The sequence below is a fragment of the Streptopelia decaocto genome (genome assembly GCF_964273445.1).
Source record: "Streptopelia decaocto genome assembly, chromosome: 1".
In the NCBI taxonomy this organism is placed as follows: domain Eukaryota; kingdom Metazoa; phylum Chordata; class Aves; order Columbiformes; family Columbidae; genus Streptopelia; species Streptopelia decaocto.
Genome location: NC_138663.1, coordinates 51979939 through 51999796, shown reverse-complemented (window position 1 = coordinate 51999796; position 19858 = coordinate 51979939). Strand labels below are relative to the sequence as shown.

Sequence of the window (19858 nt, the reverse complement as noted above, 5' to 3'; positions counted from 1 at the left end):
AGATCTTATTTTAAAAGCAAACTCTTGAGTGTTTGCTTGGTACTTAAGTTTTTATTTTAAAGCTCAGTATAATTTTCAGGCAGTGATCTTACCACCACAGATTTAGAGACAAGTATCGCACGACCAGTACTAGTCTGAGCACTGCCACATCCAGGGATGTGTGATACCGGGCACTTTAAAGCAAATTAATAATTTTATTATAATGTCACAAAGTCCAGTATAAGATCATTTGTTACAAAAGGTGTTTTGCTCAACTGCTAGTTTCAAAATACAGTATCTCAGAGATAAAAGGTGTCAGAAGTTTACTTCACTGTGTTGGCTCTCCACAGAGAAAAATATAGACACTTTGAATGAAGCACCCGTCTGAAAGGGAGAGTGTCAACTAGCACCATGCTACAATGAGTAACTTAATGAATAAAATAACTTTTTTATTCATGTGAAGAAATTAGTTTTAAATGGTCATGCAAGTAAAATTACTCAGTTATGACCTTCATAACAAAACCTTTTTTAATCTCAGAGCAGGGACTAAGTTAGAAGCTGAGCCTAACACAGGCAGTCTGCTTCCTGAAATTCGTGACGTGTTAGTTAACTGTCCTCTGCTGTGGCAGTCTCTATTTGACTGAGTTAATGTGTGTCTACAGTCCCTCCTCCCTTGGACCAGAACTGAAAGTGACTATTTCATTCTATTAACTACATAAAGAGAATGTATCACGCCCAGCACAGACAGAGCGCTGCGTTGTAATGTCTGCACTGTAGACATTTTTTTGGTTAGAGGAATCTCACCTGAAGTTTAGTTTATTCTAGAAACAGCATACTAGAAGATGATGAAATGTATATTAAACATAAAAATATTACAAAATATTTCAAAATTTGTCTAATTAATGGTGTTTCAAAGCCAGTTTTTGGCTTACTGAGGTACACAGTGCTATTGCTACTCTCTTGTTCTAGTTTTCTAATCCCTCTTTTTACTAAGACTGGGATGTTCTTCGTTTGCTTTCGTATGTGTACTTCAGGCTAGATATTAAACCTTTCAAAAATAGACGTCTGGTTTAAGCCAGTTTTATAGCATCTTTAAAAAGAGCCAGTGCAGAAAGAGGGGTACATTTCAGGGAGTAATTCACTCTAGCTATTTTAAGCATCGACTACTCCGCAAGTACACCTATTTTTCAGTGATGAGTTTGGAACATGCCTAGCATTTAGATGGCCACAGTTTAATTGAGGTAAACACTCACATCTCTTTTTTTTGTGTCAGCATACATTGTCCAAATATTTGTATATCTGATTTTAATGAGAGAATTCTAGGCTTTGTTAGTTATCTTCTGAGAACTATTGTCATCTAGGGCTTGGGTTGGTGTTTTGTTTTGTGTTTTTGTGTGTGTGTGGTTTTTTGTTTTGTTTGTCATTTTTTGTTTGTTTGGTTGGTTGGTTGGTTTTTTGAGTGTGTTTATTTATTTATTTATTTATTTTTATTGTACGTTTATTAGTTCGTTTTCCAAAATTACTTCTTCAGTGAGAATGCTAGCACAAGCATGTACTTACTGGAATGGATCCTTTTCTTAAGTGAGGAGTATTGAAATGAAACAACTTTAAGTCTATTACTGCTAAAAGCCACAAAATTTCATTGAAGACAGGAATATCATTGCATTCTTGAAATGATCTTAAGTATTCAAATTTTCTTATTTAGGGTGTTGTCAGACCAACAGGTGGCTATGCAGTTATGCTGAACTGGACAATGTCAGCTGTATATGGACTCAAGCCTGGTGAGGTAATTCTGTTTTAATGTCGCGTATTTTTTTTTAGCTCCTCTCAGAAATGCCTCACTATATTTATGTTTTTATTTCATTTTAGGTGTGGTGGGCAGCTTCTGATTTAGGCTGGGTTGTTGGTCATTCCTACATTTGCTATGGACCTCTTCTTCATGGGAATACTACAGTTTTGTATGAGGTATGATCCATTCTAAAAAGTGAGCCTTTGAAAAGGCAGAATCTCCTCCCGTTGATAATCTTCATGATCCTGTTTATGCCTCTCCATTCTTCATGCCATATATATTTAAATTGCATTTATATCTTCAGTGTTTATACTCTTCTTACAGTAATTCCTAAGGAAAACTTACTTCACTATCCTTCCAAATTACCTACTTCATCTGGGTGACTGGTCACGGTCAATGGGGCAAGAAACACCAAAACAGCAGACCTAGAAATGATAGGTGTTGGAGTGTACTTTTGTTGCTGAGGCTTCAGCCACAGGCCATTAGATTGCCTCTATTAAGGATCTAGGAGAGGATGATGTGTTTTGCATGTCTGGAGATGACAAATTCTTACTGGATCTGAGTTGGAGGCAACTGGAGCCAGAACTCTTTAGGATTTGTCTTTTCTTTTCCCCCTCTACTGCTCAAGGCATCTGACATCAAGACTCGGATGACATTTAGGGCTTGGCCCTTCTCCTTGGGGGATGAAACTCAGTGGGATGGAGAGGAGACTGGTCCAGTTAGAGTGGCCTGTTTGGTGCTCACAAAAGCAATCACGCTGCTTTACATGGTTATTTTTTCAGAAATTATTGTTGATTCTCTAATCACTAGCCAAGAAGATACAGTGTTGTTTGGAATGTCTTTATTCTTCAGAAAGTGAATCCAGTATCCATCAGTGAAAGACATTTTATGTAAAAGCACCAATGGTGTTAGCTCTTAAGCATGCTGAGACTTGGTTGCCTGCATTCACCTGACATGAGGAATTCTGGATATATCCCAGCTTCTGCAATACCATGCAGAGTGAAGCCCACTTAGTAATTGTTCTGTCTTTTTCAGCAGTCCTAGGGGCAGAAGCTGTTTTAGCTCTGCTATTGTGGCATGCTCATCACCTGTGTTGATTTGCAGTAGTAATTAGAAACCTGTGAACTGTTAAAGGAAATTCAGTGGTAACTCATGGGAGAGCATGGAAGAGCTGTAAAAGTATAGTGAATGTATTGATACTGAGGGAATGAAAAAAGCTTACAAAACAAGCTTTGATGACACTGTGAATACAGCAGTTGTTAGAGGACCATTTGTAGCCAGCGTTTGTGGAGCAGGGGACGTGGTGGAAAGGTACTGGTTTACAGACCATCAGAAGTACAGAAGTTCTGCATAAGGGAGAACTTTCTCCATCTCTCTGCTAATACACCACACAAGTGAAGATGACCATACTAGAACAGAAATGGATTGTTACTGTTTTCAGGAACAAGCATCATCAGGACAATCCTTTGCTGTGTGCACAACCAGGTAAGGCCTGTGCTGCACCATGGTCAGAGTGTATTTTATGTGAAGGGGCGCAGGGGTATGCGGTAGCTATCAGGATGCTCTTTGGCATTGAGGACATAATGAGTGATGCTGTCCCTTCCTGGCAAGAAGGCACTGGCGTATGTTTTGGTTCTGTGACCAGAGATATGGAATATAGGGCTTGTAGAAGTTTTATGGTGGAGCCTACTGATGATGTTTGAAGTGACGTGTTACTGTCATCTGCATGAAGTGGAGGAAAGGGACAGCTTGAAGAGCCTTCAGTCAGGACAGCAAAGATCTGTAGGATTATTTGAACTGCATTTTTGGTCCAGTGAACAAGGATAAATGTAGTCTAAAATAAACTACAAATAACATCTAATGGAAGATGTGAGGAGCACTGGAATTAAATGGTTTGATCTACTAATCTGCTCTAATTCACCTCACTACTTGCTATGTAAACCAAGTCTGTAGCACCATATGCGCTCACATTCATGTTTAATGTTATTAATTCACCTGGTACTAGGTTTATTTGTACCAGTGCATGTAAAAGGAAGAAGACTGGTAATCTCTCATAGAGCAGGAGATTGTGCCTAGCTGACACCTATGTATGTTGCTTTGTGCAAAATCCTGTTCTTTGTCATTTTAATAACAGAAGAATATAAAGTAAGAAACAAAATGCAGTGTTTAAAAGCAAAGCAAATTCTGAGGTCTTGAAGCTGTGGTTTGGTATTTGTTCTTGTCTTTGTGGTTAACTTTTAAAAGTGTTAACTTCTTTTCACGGAAAGACTCTGGGAAACGTGTTAAGTTGTTCTATGAAACAGAAAATGAGCTTTTTGTCAGGATGTTTTTTTACCACATTATTTTGAGATCTGTAGGATCTGAAGCATATAGCTTTGTTTTTTTAGCTTCTAGACATTGAATTGATATTTCAATACTCTCTCAGAAAAACAAGTTTGCAAAACAAATATTTTTTTATTAAATATTAAAGTACACAAAGTGATATCAACAAGTACAAGGTTTTTTTTTCCTTAAATGGCTTGGACAGAGAAACTCAAATGCTTTAATGCTTCCAGCCAACAACTGCAGCAGCTGAAGAAAACTTAAAACAAATGGCTGTTTTTAATTGGAAATTCAATGTCCTTTCTGTTTAGATGAAGTTTACTAACTTGCTTACTATGTTAGTGTTTGGCATGAAAGCTTGCAATGAATGTATGACTGAAATACATGACACAGAGAATATCTTCAATGCAACTATGGCAATAAAAAGCAACCATTCGTTTGAGACTTGCTTAAGCTTAGCTCTTTTTTGAAGAGTCTCTAACCTGGTGGAATCCACTTGCTGCTGTGAATTTAAAAACTGGATCACCGTGGAACTTTTGAAAGCTTTTGAGTCAATGACAAATGTCTCCTTGCTGATTGCAGGACTGAGGCTTGGTTCTTAGTGCATGATACAGCTGCGTGCTGGGATGTATGATGTGGTGGAACATACGAAAGTTCTGAAGGACATGATGAAGCAAAGTTCTTTCCAGGAAATTACAAATGAAAAGTAATCAAGTAGGTTTAAAACAAAGGAGGAGGGAGTTTGTTTAAAAGTGTTGGGGCAATGTTCTAGGAAAAGGAAAAAAGGTAGAATTCAAGAGGAATGGGTAAGTGAAATAACATGTTAAACTAATGAGGTAGACTCCCTTACAGAAAGGATTTTGTAGTAACTTTATGTGGAAAAGGGAGTACAGTAATTTTCCCAGAATTCATATGTTCAAATACATATATACACACCTACATTTGTATAGATGGATAAAAATGTCCAGAACTAACACTATATACTTGCATACTTGAACTTGCAAATAACTACAGATGCAGAGATGGATTTGTGACATTTTGTAGTATGGGCACATACTCTACACCTTTTGCTTGTCCGAGAGGTCATTTTTGTCATATTCTTCCTGTGTCTTGTTTGTTTATGTAGGGCGAGCATGGATACATCTCTTCAAGGTTCACTAACTAGTTTGGGGATTGATTTTACTATCATGAGTTAAATCATGTAGGCTCTCAATTAACTGCTAATGAAAGAAAGAGATTTCTATTGCACATAAAAATATCATTTTTCCTGTGAACAAGAGAAACAGTCTGGACACTCTTTTCTGCGTTATTGTGGTAGCAGAAGAGACCACTGTGAACAAGAGGAATGAGCTTTGGCTCTGAAAAATTAAGTGAAGTATGCATGGCTTTGCATACTGAGGTGTTCGGTGTACATTTTTCACCTGCCTTTTCCTGAGGTGAAAGGGTGAGGAAGAACAGTCTGTCCTGCATGCAGATCTCACAGAACTCCATTTGTCCCTCTCCTGTCAGGTGGTAACCATCTTGGCTGTTACATCTTCGTAGTATGTAGAGACCCCGCAAAATCTTTGGAAATTCAGTATCCTTAAGCAAAAAAAAAAACCTGTTCGAAAAAACCTTGTTCAGTTGTCTGGAAGTGGAGTCTTAAAAGGCTATGTGGACATCGCTGTAAGCTATATTTAATTAAGTACTATCATGCTGTCCTTCAATCTTGAATCTGCTTTCCCAACAACTTAAATTATTTGTATAGGTGATCAGAGTTAATAAGGATGTTCCAGATTTATGAGGCAGAAATATACTCTAGGAAAATAATATCTATTCTTTGCCAGTCTTATAATTGATGACATTTTTTTGTGTTAGATAGTGTGGATCAGTATGTGAGATTAATTTTCAGATACTAATATATGCTCTACACGCAAGACAGGAATCTTTGTTTTCTTACTTCACTTGGATCTGTTTGCACAAATAAATATTCTGGGTGAAGTGAAGAGGCAGACAAGCACAGCACAGGGTTGTGCCTTCTCAGATCAACTGTTAACATGGGTCACCAACTCTGCAGTATGGAATAGTCCTCTAGTTAAGATCATTGCTGGGTCTGCGGGACAAGAAATGGTAAACTGTCAGCTGTTTTGACTAAAGACTTCGTAGGCCGAATTCTTATTTGTATGTGTAGGCGTGTGAGAAATCTCAGCATGTGCTGCTAGGAGCTTGTCCTCGCAGTGTCAGCGTGTGTCATACATGTGCATTCCCCTATGCAGATGGGTGTTCATAAAGGTAAACCGATGTGCTATGTAACTATACCTGTAGAGATAGTAACCTTTTTTTCTCCTCATGTGCATGACTGTTTCGTATATTTCTAAGTATATTAAATCATCCACAGTTTTCAGTTGATGTATTCAACTGTTCTGTCTACTAGTCAAGAAGTATTGCTTTGATTTTTCTTTTTTCTTTTTTTTTTTTTTTAGTATTTTAGAATCCTTTTACTTTATGAATAATCTCTTCTTTTAAGTTCCTTTGCTTTTTAATCAAGAAATTTTGGAGAGAGTGAACATACCCATTTGGAGTGTATTGACACTGAATGTATGACTAGCTGAAATTTGGAGAAGAAAGAAATTGAGCTCTCTTCTAGGCTGATTTCATAACTTGCACAATTTGCCTAATGTTGGGTACTTTTCAAACCCCATCTCCATCTTTATGTTATCTCCAGATGCTCAGTATAGTTCTAGTATGCAATTTCGGGGCCTTCAGTGGTGTCAGGATCTTTACAAACAATTAATCACAGAACTGCAGTTATAAATGACTTTCAGTAGAAAAATAGAAATGAAATAGTAAAAAATAAATAGACATAGTTTTTAATCCTTTTCAAGTTTAATTCTATTAAAAAAGAGTTCCATTTTCTATTTTATCGAGAAAACCTCCAGTGGTTTTCCACTAAATTCATAGTATTTTAAGACTGGGGACCACTGTGATTGATTTCTCTGCTATTCTGAATGATAAGGAACAAAAACGTCACCCAGTAGCAGAAATACACATTTACAGAATCAAATACCATATTAGCTTGAGTATTAAATTACTATAGTCTAATTAATGTTTAAACACCTAATAGATGTTAATTAGACTCTTAATTCCAAAGGGATTAACTCGCCACCACCATGCTAGTTAAATAGAAAAGGAAAGCCATGTGAGAAAAATGGCAGTTTCTCGGAGATAAGGAAAAGACTTTGATAGTTTCATAGTAGCTATTTTTGACCACTGGTACACTGGGCCACATTAAAATTGTTGCTTGAATTTAACAGGAAAGAATCACTAAAGTAAATACGTCAATGAAGAGGTTTTCATTCTAGTAAGTGTAGAGTAAGACAAAGAACGGAGGAGAGTAATGAGTTCCTGCAGCAGTCTCTGTTACACAGTTGTCTTCCAGTGAAGTTTTGTCTCTGTGTGAATGTGTGGGAATATTATCATTATAAAGGCACCTCTGAATTTAAGATGTGGTGGTTTTGGAAATAAAGAGTAAAAATACTATTTCTTTAACAGTGAATGTTAAAGAAAAAATCAGAGTTGACCTGCATGTCTGCTTTGTGACTTTTGCTATTTGTGAGAACATTATTAAACAGCGATTGTACATTTCCCAATTTTCTTTTTTTGAGATGCCACCAATTGAGTCTTCAGACAGTGTTCATGGCATCAGTGTCTTTTTTGGGGGATTAAAAATGTGAAGAAAAGGAAGGGTTCTGTGCACACAGGGAGAAAAATAATTTTTACGAAGAGGAACAGTGTATAATTTTTCCTCTGCTCAGAAGACTTTCTTAATGGTGACTATTCATAAATTTGTAGTCAAAGCTTTTCCTAAGTGATAGCCTAATGTTGGGTTTTGGGTTAGGGAGTATCAGTATGCTGTTTAGGTACAGGGAAAGAACACCTCATCCCTTTGCCAAGGGACGACCACGAGTGAATATCAACTGGGCTGACTTCATAACCTCGCTTCTTAAAGTGATTTATTTTTAAATTACTTAGTGGGTGACAACTTGTCATTTTAACAATTGCTATGGAAACTACCTGCTTTCAGTTTTTGCTCGCTGTAACAGCATTGTCAGGAACGTGAAAACAGTAATGAATTCCTTCAAATACAGCAAGGTGGTTGTGTGGTGTGTTGTTTTTTTGTTGTTGTTGATGTTGGGTTTTTTTTTGTTGTGTTTTTTTTTGTTTTGTTTTGTTTTTGTTTTGTTTTGTTTTTTGTTTTTTAATCTCTCCTGGATTGTTTTTCTTCAAGACACGACAAACTTGACAAACTTCAGCTATAAATAAGCTACCTGAAGTCTCACAGCCCACGCTGGGTTGCTGTCGCTAATGGAATTGCAGGCTGTAAGCAACAGGGCAGCATGAAGAGAAAGTGTAGCTGCTATCTGAGATCTCAGGAAAGAGGCAGCATTTTGTTAATAGCTACTGCAATGCTTCGGACTTTGAGTTGGAGCTTGGGCGAGGAAGAGGATGCCCACGCTTGCCAAGAAGCCGTGCTGCATTTGAGTGGTCCAGGACAGAGAAGGAGCTGTTGCCACACACTGAGCTGTAGGAAGACACATGGAGCCTTCCTCACAGTGCTCTTTGGGGTTCTTCCAGTCCCTGGAGTTGCAGCAAATCTGAAGGGTAGAAAACAAGAGCAACATCTTCAAAATTACTCTAATTTGGCACAGTTCTTTGAGACACCCAGTCTTTCTACAGTTATTGTAAGCCATTATCATCAGCTTACAAAGCAGACACTGTCTCTGAAGTCTGCCAGTTTTGTGATGTTTCTGCCATCATCAACACTGGCTGTATTTGTGAAGTGAGTTCAGTAGGATGTATCATCTCAAGTCCTTAGTGGAGGTTTGGCAACAGGACCAGCAGCAGGAGGATGAATGCCTCTGTGAACATTTCCATTTGAAACCTAATGTGTCAGGATTTGGTATGTGCTTTGGTGTCAGCAGGTTTTGGTGGCAAGGAGTTCCATGTGTAATATTTGCTATGCAGGGTATTTCTTCCTCATAATTTTGAATTTAACTGAATAGCCCCTTGTTGTTAGGAATCAAACAGAAAGGGCATCACTGAGCTGTTACTGATACATTGCTGGTTATTTTATATGTCTCTTCCCTTAAATGATCCATCCCAGTGGCTTCCAACTTTCTCCATAGGAGAACATTTCTATCCCCTTGATCGTTCTTGCTGCCTGACTATGAATCTTGTTTCATAATCATGTATTATCCATCAACACATTCTGCCTGAGGATGTTTGCTCAGCTGGTAGACATCTGACAAATTACATGCTAAATCTAGGTACATCCAGAAGGATGTTCCTATTTGTCTGTCTTAGAGTCTCTTGGTATATTATTGAGAGAAAGTATTTTCTACTTGAATCCTCCTAGCTGATACAAGAAGTGTCTGTGTCTACTTTTCCTTTTTTAAATCAGGTGAGGTGGACAGCTCTCTAACTTGTTCTTGTTTACCATGCTCTTGGTTCCTGACAACCACAGATAGAATTTCCAGTAGCTTTTAAAATAAATTTTCATTTCCAGTATTGATGCAAATACTGAATAGCAACAGGTCTTGATCTGATCCCTGCAGAAATCCAGTGGAAACATTTCAGTTGCTCATTGTCCCCAATTGACTCAGCAATCTGTCAGCATATTCTGAATTCAGTTACCCTGTGCTTTCTTGTTTATATTGCTAACTTTTTAAAAATCAAAATTGCAAGTGGTAATAAGCCACTCATGGCATCTCGCAGTAGTTCTTAAAATTTTAGTATAATAAATGAGAACTCTCTTTGGCGATTTTATTTGTAGGGTTTTTTTGCCTTTGAAATCATTTCGCACTGTCTCAGATTTGTTTTGCTTATCTCAGTTTTTGTTTATGCATTTTCTAAACTGTGAACAGCTGCCAAGGCATAGGGGAAGTTTTTCTGCAGAATCAGTAAGAATATTTTACAGCTGGGACAGATTATTTTTTGTTGTTTTTTTTTTTTCCTAAATGGATATTTTAAGTGTCGCCTTATTCTTTGGGTATTATTTGTTATTGACTGTCAGGGGAACTTTCTGTTCCTTTCCTTATGCTGTTTGTGTTGTTTTATTTGTTTTTCCTCTTAGATCTGAGAATGGTGCTTCTCCAAACCAAAGCCATTGTAGCTTACCTGTGACATATAAATGTCAAGCTGTCAGAGCCCTGCGGGCCTCCCCACACTCTCCTGAAGGTTCAGCTGCTTGTGTTGAAGATGCTCCAGGGCTCAGGCTTGAACTTGCTGGAGGTGTGAGGCCCAGGCACAGCTGCAGTGGAGCTCAGTCAGGGACCAAGGGTGACGACCTGAGCGTCACTCACCTCCTGAGCAAGGGAAGCTCCTTGCTGCTCTTGTCACAACTCTGCTGTTTTCCTGGTGGTCTGGTCCGAGGTTACACAGCTGCACCATGGCAACCCTGAGCTTGAGCTCCAGCAGCCAAGCCAGTAGGAGGGACTGGATGTGCTCAGGGCTGGACACAGCCCTTTTATAGGGTTTGGAAACTTCCCTTTGGTTAAAAATGCTGATTAAGGGAGTGGAACATCTCCATTATGAGGAAAGGCTGAGGGAGCCGGGTCTCTTTAGTTTGGAGGAGATTGAGGGGTGACCTTATTAATGGTTTAATAATTTAATATATTAATTAAATATATAAAGGGTGAGTGTCAGGAAGACGGAGACAGGCTCTTCTCGGTGACAACCAATGGTAGAACAAGGGGTAATGGGTTCAAACTGGAACACAAGAGGTTCCAGTTAAATTTGAGAAGAAACTTCTTCACAGTGAGGGTGACAGAGCACTGGAACAGGCTGCCAGGGGGGTTGTGGAGTCTCCTACTCTGGAGACATTCAAAACCCACCTGGACACCTTCCTGTGTAACCTCATCTGGGTGTTCCTGCTCCAGCAGGGGGATTGGACTAGATGATCTTTCGAGGTCCCTTCCAATCCCTGACATTCTGTGATTCTGTGAAAAATAACAGCCTACATTACTCCTGGCAATCTAACCAATTTCAGATTGCTCCACAGGTAGGTTTGTTGCTGTCCGGGATGATTATAAATGGTGCTAGCTCAATTACATAATTAATTAATGAGAAGTTTATGGAAATAATATAATTTTTCAGTCTGAGATAATTTATGTGTGTGTTAGTGATGGGGGCTTGAACTCCTAGCCAGATGGTAGCAGATCTGCAGGTATAGTGAACCTTATGGGGAGGCAACATGAACTTGAATAAAGAGGTTCAAGAACAGATATTGGTGAACACTTGAATGAATACATGAAGGTTGTGATGAAGAAGTGTGCTAGGAGGACGCTAAAGACAGTTTTGTGAAAGATTTTTCTTTGGGGACTGTGCATTATATGACAGAAAAAAGGGCATAATTCACTTTTTTGGCAAGCGATTATCGTTCTTTTCTTTTTGGTAATTTATGGTAGAATATTAGCAAAAAGAGAGTTTTTTGTGTTGGTGATAATCCTCCCTACTACTTTCTCTCCATTTACTACTCCATCCTTTAAAAAAAGTCTTTTCAATTGTGCATTATTTTGCCTTTTATTTTTTTCTTTTTTTTACGGTGATCCTCTGCTGCAGTGCTCTTCTCACTGGCAATATCTCACTGTAGGGCTGCAAAGCCTACTGTACCTGTCTGACCTTTGGGATCCTGCATTCTTTAAATCTGCCAAATGGTTCATCTGTGCTCTTGCCAGTGTTGAGGCGCAGGTGGATGCAGAGTAAGCTGGGGGAGATTGCAGTGGGAGGGCAGGTGGGAGTGAGGGAAAGGGATGAGTTCCCAGGAGCTGTGTCACAGTCACGGTGCTGCTTTTTGTGTGGGGACAGGGCATCTAACTTGATGAGTGTGTGTTTTCATAAGGACATTTACTGTGTTAGTAGTGCCTCATTAGCAGAGTGAAACTAGTGGATTTAGCAAATTCTTCAAGGTGTTCAAATGCCTGTGTTTGTTTTGCATTTTGGTAAAATGAAAGGATTAATTAGAGTTTCATATGCTGTTTTCTTTCCACTGGTCCTATTGATTTGTCTATTCCAAATTTGCCTTTGACACAAGGATGAAAAGTATGAATTTGTCTGTGAGCTGCTGTAAAGACAGTGAAAGTTTCAGTAGTGAAACTTTTTCTGTATTGTGACTTCTTGCATTAGAGCGCTGACAAAGCTGTGTTTGCAGTATGAAAAGCGCATATTTTTCCTAACTTGGGTGCTCTGTCAGATTTCACCTTCCAGGTGTGGCCTTTCTAGTGAAAAGGTTATGGCAATATCTGTAGAGCTAAAGCTCATTCTACATTAACATCATCTTTTCATAAGTTCAGAATGTGTTTGGAGCGGTTTGTGCACTGTGGTAATTACATACAGCAACACTGTGATTGTATAATCCTGTGCCAACTGCTTTTCCTATTTGTAGCACCACAGAAAAGTATTTTTTATTATTTTTTGTTATTAGTACTTACCATTGGACAATTCGTCACGTCTGATTACTTCTGTTTGTAATTCCCCTGACTGTGTCCCCTAGCTCAAGACAATGTTTGGTTTAAAAACACCCAACCACAAACCTGGCAGCGCACTAAAACAGAAAAGGAGTCTTTGGCTTCTTTTCAGTCTTCATGTGGGGCAGCAGCACAAAGGTGCCAAGAAGCCAGCTGTAAGCAGCTAAGTGGGAATTTTTCCAGAATGGGGAGGAAATTACTAGGTAAGAAAAAGCTGGCATTATGTCCTGTGGGGCTGTGCATGGGGAATATACCTGGAGTGCTGCTGTGTGCAGAGACTCCTGGTTCAGTGGGACTCTGTGTTTTACAGGCTGTTTTGCAATAAGGGTAGATGGAGACATGGCTCTCTCTGCTGCCAGTGTAATAACCGCTCTTTGTGGCTGCCTTTTCATTCCCGTGTCCATTTGTCTTATTTTTTGAGGTAGCAGCTAGTATGTGCTGTGTTCACGTGAGAGATTGTGCTCAAAGCTTGTGAATTTATTAATATTTCTACAAGAGAATACACTCACAGTGTATTATTTTTAACAAAGCCTTCTTTACAGTCTTACTTGAAATTACTTCTGTTGCTGTGCTACCGCTGCTGTTACACACTCAAGCCTTGAACTGTCAAGGAATTATGAAGTATTTTTATCCTGTGACATTTTAAATTATTCTCTCCATAGGGGAAGCCTGTGGGAACGCCAGATGCTGGTGCCTATTTCCGAGTGCTAGGAGAGCATGAAGTAGCTGCCGCCTTTACTTCACCAACTGCAATTAGAGCAATCCGTCAGCAGGACCCTGAGGCAGCCTTGGGAAAGCAGTACTCTCTGAAAAGGTGAACTAAGGATACACTGGAAGCAGTTTCTTACAGAAACAGGCTGGATGAACTAAGAATAGCAGAGTGTCTGGGGCTTTGCCCACCTCTGTATAGCAGAATTTGGATGTATTCCTGGCACTTCAGGTGTACGTGTATTTGCTTGTAAGTTTATATTGTTAGTTTGGAGAAGATGAAATCTGTTAAAAAGATTACAGCTCTAAGGTTAAGAGCTCTTACTGAGTTAGGGTTACTTGCTCAACCTTAATATTACCCCACTGTGCTTATTTATACCCTGTAATACAGTCTTGGATTACATGATCCTGTACTGTTTTCCCACATGACCTCATTTCATTGAGTGCACAGGATTTTAGTGTTCCTTTAATCAACAGCTAGTCAATGTTTTGTTTATCCCCCTGTAACTTAGTTACTTCTTATGCTTATGTGCTTCAAAGACTGAGCTGTTTGCTTTCTTGTACTCTTTTTAAGGGGTTTATCACTATTGTAGCAGCACGCTTCAAAATCGTGACTGAGTTCATCCTCACAAATCCCCTGTGAGATGAGAGAGTGGTATTATCTGTATTTTGCAGATGGGAAGCTGAGGCACGGAGAGATTAAGGTCAAAGTCTTCTATTAGTTTTGAATATCCAGTCTGAGCCACTGAACTACCACTATTTCAGAATTTTTAGCAATATATGGTTAAAATGTGTTATTAACATTTTATTAATAAAATGCCTCTCACACTGGCTTGCATCTGTGAATGTTTAGTGCTTTGACAGATCAGGTTTCTGTGTCTTATGGCAAACAGACTACATGTGAAAAATATGGGGGGTTGTCCCACATCAAATCTTGAATAGTTTGTTCAGATCCAACAAGGACTGTGTCAGACTGTACAGGCAATACTCAGTCATAAGATGTCTTTTATCACACTTGTCCAAAGAGAAGGGGAAGATACAAAGCCATGTAGCTTCATTAGACCTTCACGTTCTTTATTGCTCAGGAAAGTTTCGTCTATTAGTAAGATGGATTTATTTCTGAGGTATTCATTACAAGTTAATCATTACTTTCTTCCATCTGTTTTGAGATGATTTCAATATTAACATCCAGCTAGTTATAGTGTATGTCCATTTTAAGGTGCAGTTGTTAAGAAATGGAGTCCAACAGGTGACTAAAAATTCCATTTTAGGGAAATCCTTGCTTGTGGGAGTTACTTGGATGGACTTTTCAATCCAAGGTCAAATGAATTCTGCCTGTTTCAGTTTGAAATCAGTCTTACTTTTAGTTCATTTCCTTGATCTATGATGCCTTCTTCACTGTTATATGGTGCAAAATCTTTGAAATGAGCTACCTACTTTTTTTTGTATCTTTACCTACTCTACAGAGACTCCAGAACACATGTTCAAGAAAGCAGTCCTGAAAGAGGTTTCCACATAGTACATTTCATTCCTGAAAACTTCTATTAAAAAACTAATAAAAGTCAATATCACTTTTAAAAAATCACGTTAAAAAAGAAAATAAAATGATAAAGAAAGATAACAAAAGATAATACTAATAAGATACAGAGTTGGTAGGCAATGCCACCTTCCAGTATACAAGGGACTACCTGATTTACAGAAGTTAATTGAGTTTTAAGCAGACTTGCATTCTTTTGAAATGACATAAGGTAAAAAAAATTTCTGTTAAGAACTGATGCTGGTGGCGTTGATGTCCTCTGCACAAAATTATATGTGGGGTTTCCAAAAGTTCTAGTACACATCTCAAATTCCTTGTTGGCTATTGGAGTAAAATCTTGAAATTTGTTTGCCTTTGACACAAAACATTACCTATGTCTTAAACACGACCCAGATTTGTTATACTGTAGGATAAAAGCCCTGTTTAGCCACATGCTGCTGGAGCAGGAGAGTCAAACTCATTTTCACTAGGGGCCACATCAGCCTCACGGTTGTGTTCAAAGGGCTGAATGTAAGTTTAGGATTCTATACATCTAGGAGTAGTTAGTTACAAGCTTCCTTGGCTTTCTTGACTTAAGGTCAATTGCGAATGTTCTGCCATTTTATATCAAGAAGATGTAGAGATTCTAGCTTATTCACCTGATACCAGATATTCATGCACTTGATTTAGGAAGAAATATGAGAATGCATAAAAACTGTGTAGAAATAATGAGTACAAAGTAGATTAGGAACTCTCATGTTCTGTTTCATAACACAGGAACAAGAGGACGTGAAATTAAAGTAGCAAATTCGTAACTATTAGAAGAAAACACTTTCTCATGTAATTGATGTCTCACATATGCTGCTAGAGGATGTGTGATTAAGACCCAGCTGCATTTGTGAAAAGTCTATGTGGAGATCCCCTTTACCCACACTCTGAGAAGCTGAGCTGCAGTTGTGTTCTGTCTCTTGACTCTGTCACCCAAACCTCCAGTGCTTGGATTCTCATGGCCAATGTAAAATCTATTCAGGGAGGAAAATGAACAAACACATAATAAAATCATAACTAGTTTGGGTTGGAAGGGACCTCTAAAGGTCACCTAGTCCAACCCCCTTGCAATGAGCAGGGACATCTTCAACTAGGTCAAGTTGCTCAGAGCCCTGTCCAGCCTGGCCTGGAATGGGGCATCTACCACCTCTCTGGGGAAACTGCCAGTGTTTTACCACCCTCATTGTAAAAAAATTCTTGCCCATGTCTGGCCTGAATCTCCCCTCCTTTAGTTTAAAACCATTACCCCTTGTCCTATTGCAACAGGCCCTGCTAAAAACTCTGTTCCCATCTTTCTCATAGGCCCCTTTTAAGTACTGAAAGCCCACAAAAAGGTCTCTCCAGAGCCTTCTCCAGGCTGAATAACCCCAACTCTCTCAACCTTTCTTCATAGGAGAGGTGTTCCATCCCTCGTCAATGGAGAAAAAGCAGATGAAATGAAAATATTATTTAATTTTACATGTTAAAGTGTCTGCAGTCTCCAGGTGCATTAAGAATTAGTAAGAATTCTTCCTTTCCAGTTTAAATTAAGAAGTGCAAATGACTCTTTATCACTGTCTTTGCAGGAAGAAACACTTATTTAACATGATGCAAATAGAGTTTTTCTTTTCCAGAAAAAAACTTGCGTATGCATTCCAGAATTAAAAGAACTGCCATGATCTTTTAATTTGGAAAAGTGCAGCTCAAGTTATTACCCATGTGAACACTCCTGCTTTTAGGAAATGGTTTGGAGATGCGGTTTCTTTTGTGCTTGGAGTGACACCAAAATGTACATGCTGTGTTGAACAATTTAAACTACATCAGGGCTATTAGGGACTTTGATCTGTCCCCTATATCAGGTGATACTTCAAGTCCAATCTGCTGGACTCTTGAATAGGGCCTAAAAGCTTGATTGCACTGAATTTTATGTTAAGAGTGTAAGTTTTTCAGAACAACAGCTTAGGACATATATATTTAACCGAGAGGTTTTAAGACTTTTTCTTCCCCTTTAACTCCATTGCAGTGACAGATGATTGCAGTAACAGGTGCACTGACATGCTTTCAAGTTTTAAGTGGACTGTTAAAAAATTGTTCAGTGGGACATCTTGTAACCATTGCCATCTCTCTCTCTTGCTATACTGTGTGACAGGAGAAAATAATTCCATAGTTCTTACGCTTTGTTAGGCTTGTGGCACTTTGCTCTCGTATGCTTTTTGATGGTTTTGTGCTGTAAATTTGCCAAGGAGCTAATCCCTCTCCTTTTCGCATCGTGAAGTTGTTCTTGAGCCTGCAAATTATTAAATCTGATTGTTAAATTCAGAAGAGAGGAATTCTAGTTTTGGCTCAGAGGAGAACGTGACGTCTTAACTTTTTCATCAAGTCAGTTAAATTCTTGGTATTTTAATACCCCTATTTTTAAAATAAGGCCATTGAACAGAATTTTTCACCAGTTTATAAAGTTAATGAATTAATAAATGTAGGGTTTACATTATAGCTGAAATGTTGTGTTTAATATGCCTAATTATAGAATATTCCATATAATGTAAATTGAGAAGTACTTAACAGGAGTGCCCTGCATGTAAAGATGAATCTTAAAAAAACTTTTCATAAAATATGTATTTGTGGTTTTTACTTACACAATATTTTGTTCTCCTCTATCATAAGTATTGATCTATGATATAACTTCCAGTTAGCTATTAACTGTAATTATCAGCACTGGCTTGTACTTTACAATAAAAAGCATTCAGGTACGAGATGTTGATTGGGGTCACACTCATTATAATAATTATCTCCTAATGTGGGAGATGTGCTCAGAAAGCAGTTTGCCAGTAATGTTGAGTAGTTACGGGTATAGAAAACAATGCTTATTTGATGTGAAAGGTGCTTATACCTTTGACTCTCTACCTTCTGTTCCAAGAAGGAACTTATTCCAACCCATCTTGGATTGTCAGAAAAGAATGTTGGTTGAAATGCTCTTCTGAACTTAAGGAAATGGAATTATTTTGTCTGCATGTTCATGTTCAGGATGAACTTGATGTTCTGATGTTCAGAAGTTCATGACTAAATGTACTGTCAGTTGATTTCCATATATCAAAGTTGGCTACCTCTATGATTGTTACTTCTGCTTAATTCACAGATAAGACCATTCTCAGTTCATTATATTTAACTTGTGCAGTGTTCTTACCTTGGTTATTAGAGTTCCCAATAACTTTTGCTTGTGGAAGTTTCTCTTCCTGTAGTCTTAACTATGGATCTGTAAATGGATCTAAAATACAATAAACTCATCATGTTTTTGATGTTGAGGCTAAACGGCACTGAAAAAAAGGCTTTTAAATTTTAGGGCACGTAGCTTATTGCAATTAATAATGTTTCATCCCATGTTTCACTTATGTTGCTTCCAGATGTAGCTTTATTGTGTATATTCTTCTGCCTTGTATCTGCACAGCAAGCAGGTCACTACACTAGTCCTTACACAGCGAGAGGCTGCTTTTTCTGATAGCAGGACGTGCCTGTCCTCTGGAGAGGAATGGGGTGAGAATATTCAAAGTATGCCTTTTGGCTTAGGCAGCCTTGCTGTACAAGGTCTGTGGTCTGTAGATAAGAAGCCTTTGCTATTGCGAGGTCAGCCTTTAGGTTCCTAGAGATGACAAAATGTCCCTGACATTAATCTGGCTGTGGAAGGGTGTGCTGCAATCCTAACAAGGGGGCATTTTGGAGAAGTGTGTTATTGGGTCATGTGAAGGTCCATTCATATCTTAATGAGGCATACAGTCATCTCAGAAGCCTTGAGGATTGATGCAGTACTTGGCAGAGTGTCTCTGTAGTTTCTGTTAACATGAGAGGCTGTTCATAAAATGTTTAGTCACTTGTGGTGCGAGTGTATACCTGTGCACTCTCACTCAAAGAAAGAAAGGTTATTTGCTGGTAAACAGAGTTCTTCTGATATGGGACCTGAATCTATGTTTCTTTATCTTTCCTGTCTTCCCTCAGCCCTTTGAGGTTTTGAACTGCTCTTCTAGGTAAAATGGAAGTGCTGTCTTTGGTCATACACCTAGTACAGAGGATTTGGGAGGGGGAAGGCATGAGCCCACCCATGCGGATACTACAGAAGTGAAGCAAGTTCTTTGGTCTGTAGCAACAGGGCATGTGTGTGTGTGACAGCTCTGCATTCAGAATTCACATTATTCCTTGTGGCAGGATTGCACCGGGGGTAACAGACAGGCATTAACGTGGCTGAAGTGTCTCAGGTTGCCACACCAGCCTTCTGGGGGAGGAGGTGCAGTTTTCCATTCGGATTTATCTGTGGAAGTAAACCAGAAAGGTTATGTCTTAAATTTCCCTGGTTTAGATTTTGTTTCCCAAATAGATTATTTCTGTTTCAAAACCTTGTACAAATAGGAATATGTTTAAGTGCTCAGCAAAATAAAATGTCCAAAATGTCAGGTGTTCCTGATTTCCTTTTTCTGAGATGTAGGAACATCCCTTTCAAGTTACAATGCAGTAGCTGTACAATAGCTGTATCTATCACTAACTTTTTAAACAGTAACTTAACAAAGTCATCATACTGTAGCTTAGTCATGTGTTTGTTAGTGTTGCTAACAAAAGGGCCTTGGATTTTCTTTAATTTTGGTTTTAAATTTGATTTTGTTATGTGAAAAATAAATCTTACCCTTTTGAGTCTCTTCAAGGTAAATTACTCTCTAAAGTTGCCTCTTGTTCTTTGTGTACTGTGGAAGAAGCCTAGAGAACTATTTCAGCATAGACATATATTTATGATAATAAGAGCCAAGTAAGATAAATACCATGCATTGCTCTCAGTATAAACCATGCTATCACAACACAGACTAATGATAAAGTATTGAATATAAATCAGCAGTTCATCTCAGTATAGTTGGCCATTCATTTTCATCTGTTTGTCATGAGTCTGAATTCAAAGTTCTGTGTTTCTACCTGAAGAGGATTACTTATTTGTTTGTTGTGACAGTGACAGAGGTGTGAGGCAAGATTGTAAAT

General features: G+C 38.5%; 1 protein-coding gene across 5 annotated transcripts in view; it reads left to right on the top strand.

Moving 5' to 3' along the window:
* Window positions 1-19858, top strand: part of ACSS3 (acyl-CoA synthetase short chain family member 3) — an 84167-nt gene that overhangs the window by 24750 nt on the left and 39559 nt on the right. For all 5 annotated transcript variants that reach the window (XM_082061068.1, XM_082061067.1, XM_082061069.1 and 2 more), the window contains 3 exons: window positions 1685-1765; window positions 1849-1944; window positions 13257-13408. In XM_082061068.1, the coding sequence (XP_081917194.1) occupies window positions 1685-1765; window positions 1849-1944; window positions 13257-13408 (329 nt within the window). The remainder of the gene's footprint in view (window positions 1-1684; window positions 1766-1848; window positions 1945-13256; window positions 13409-19858) is intronic.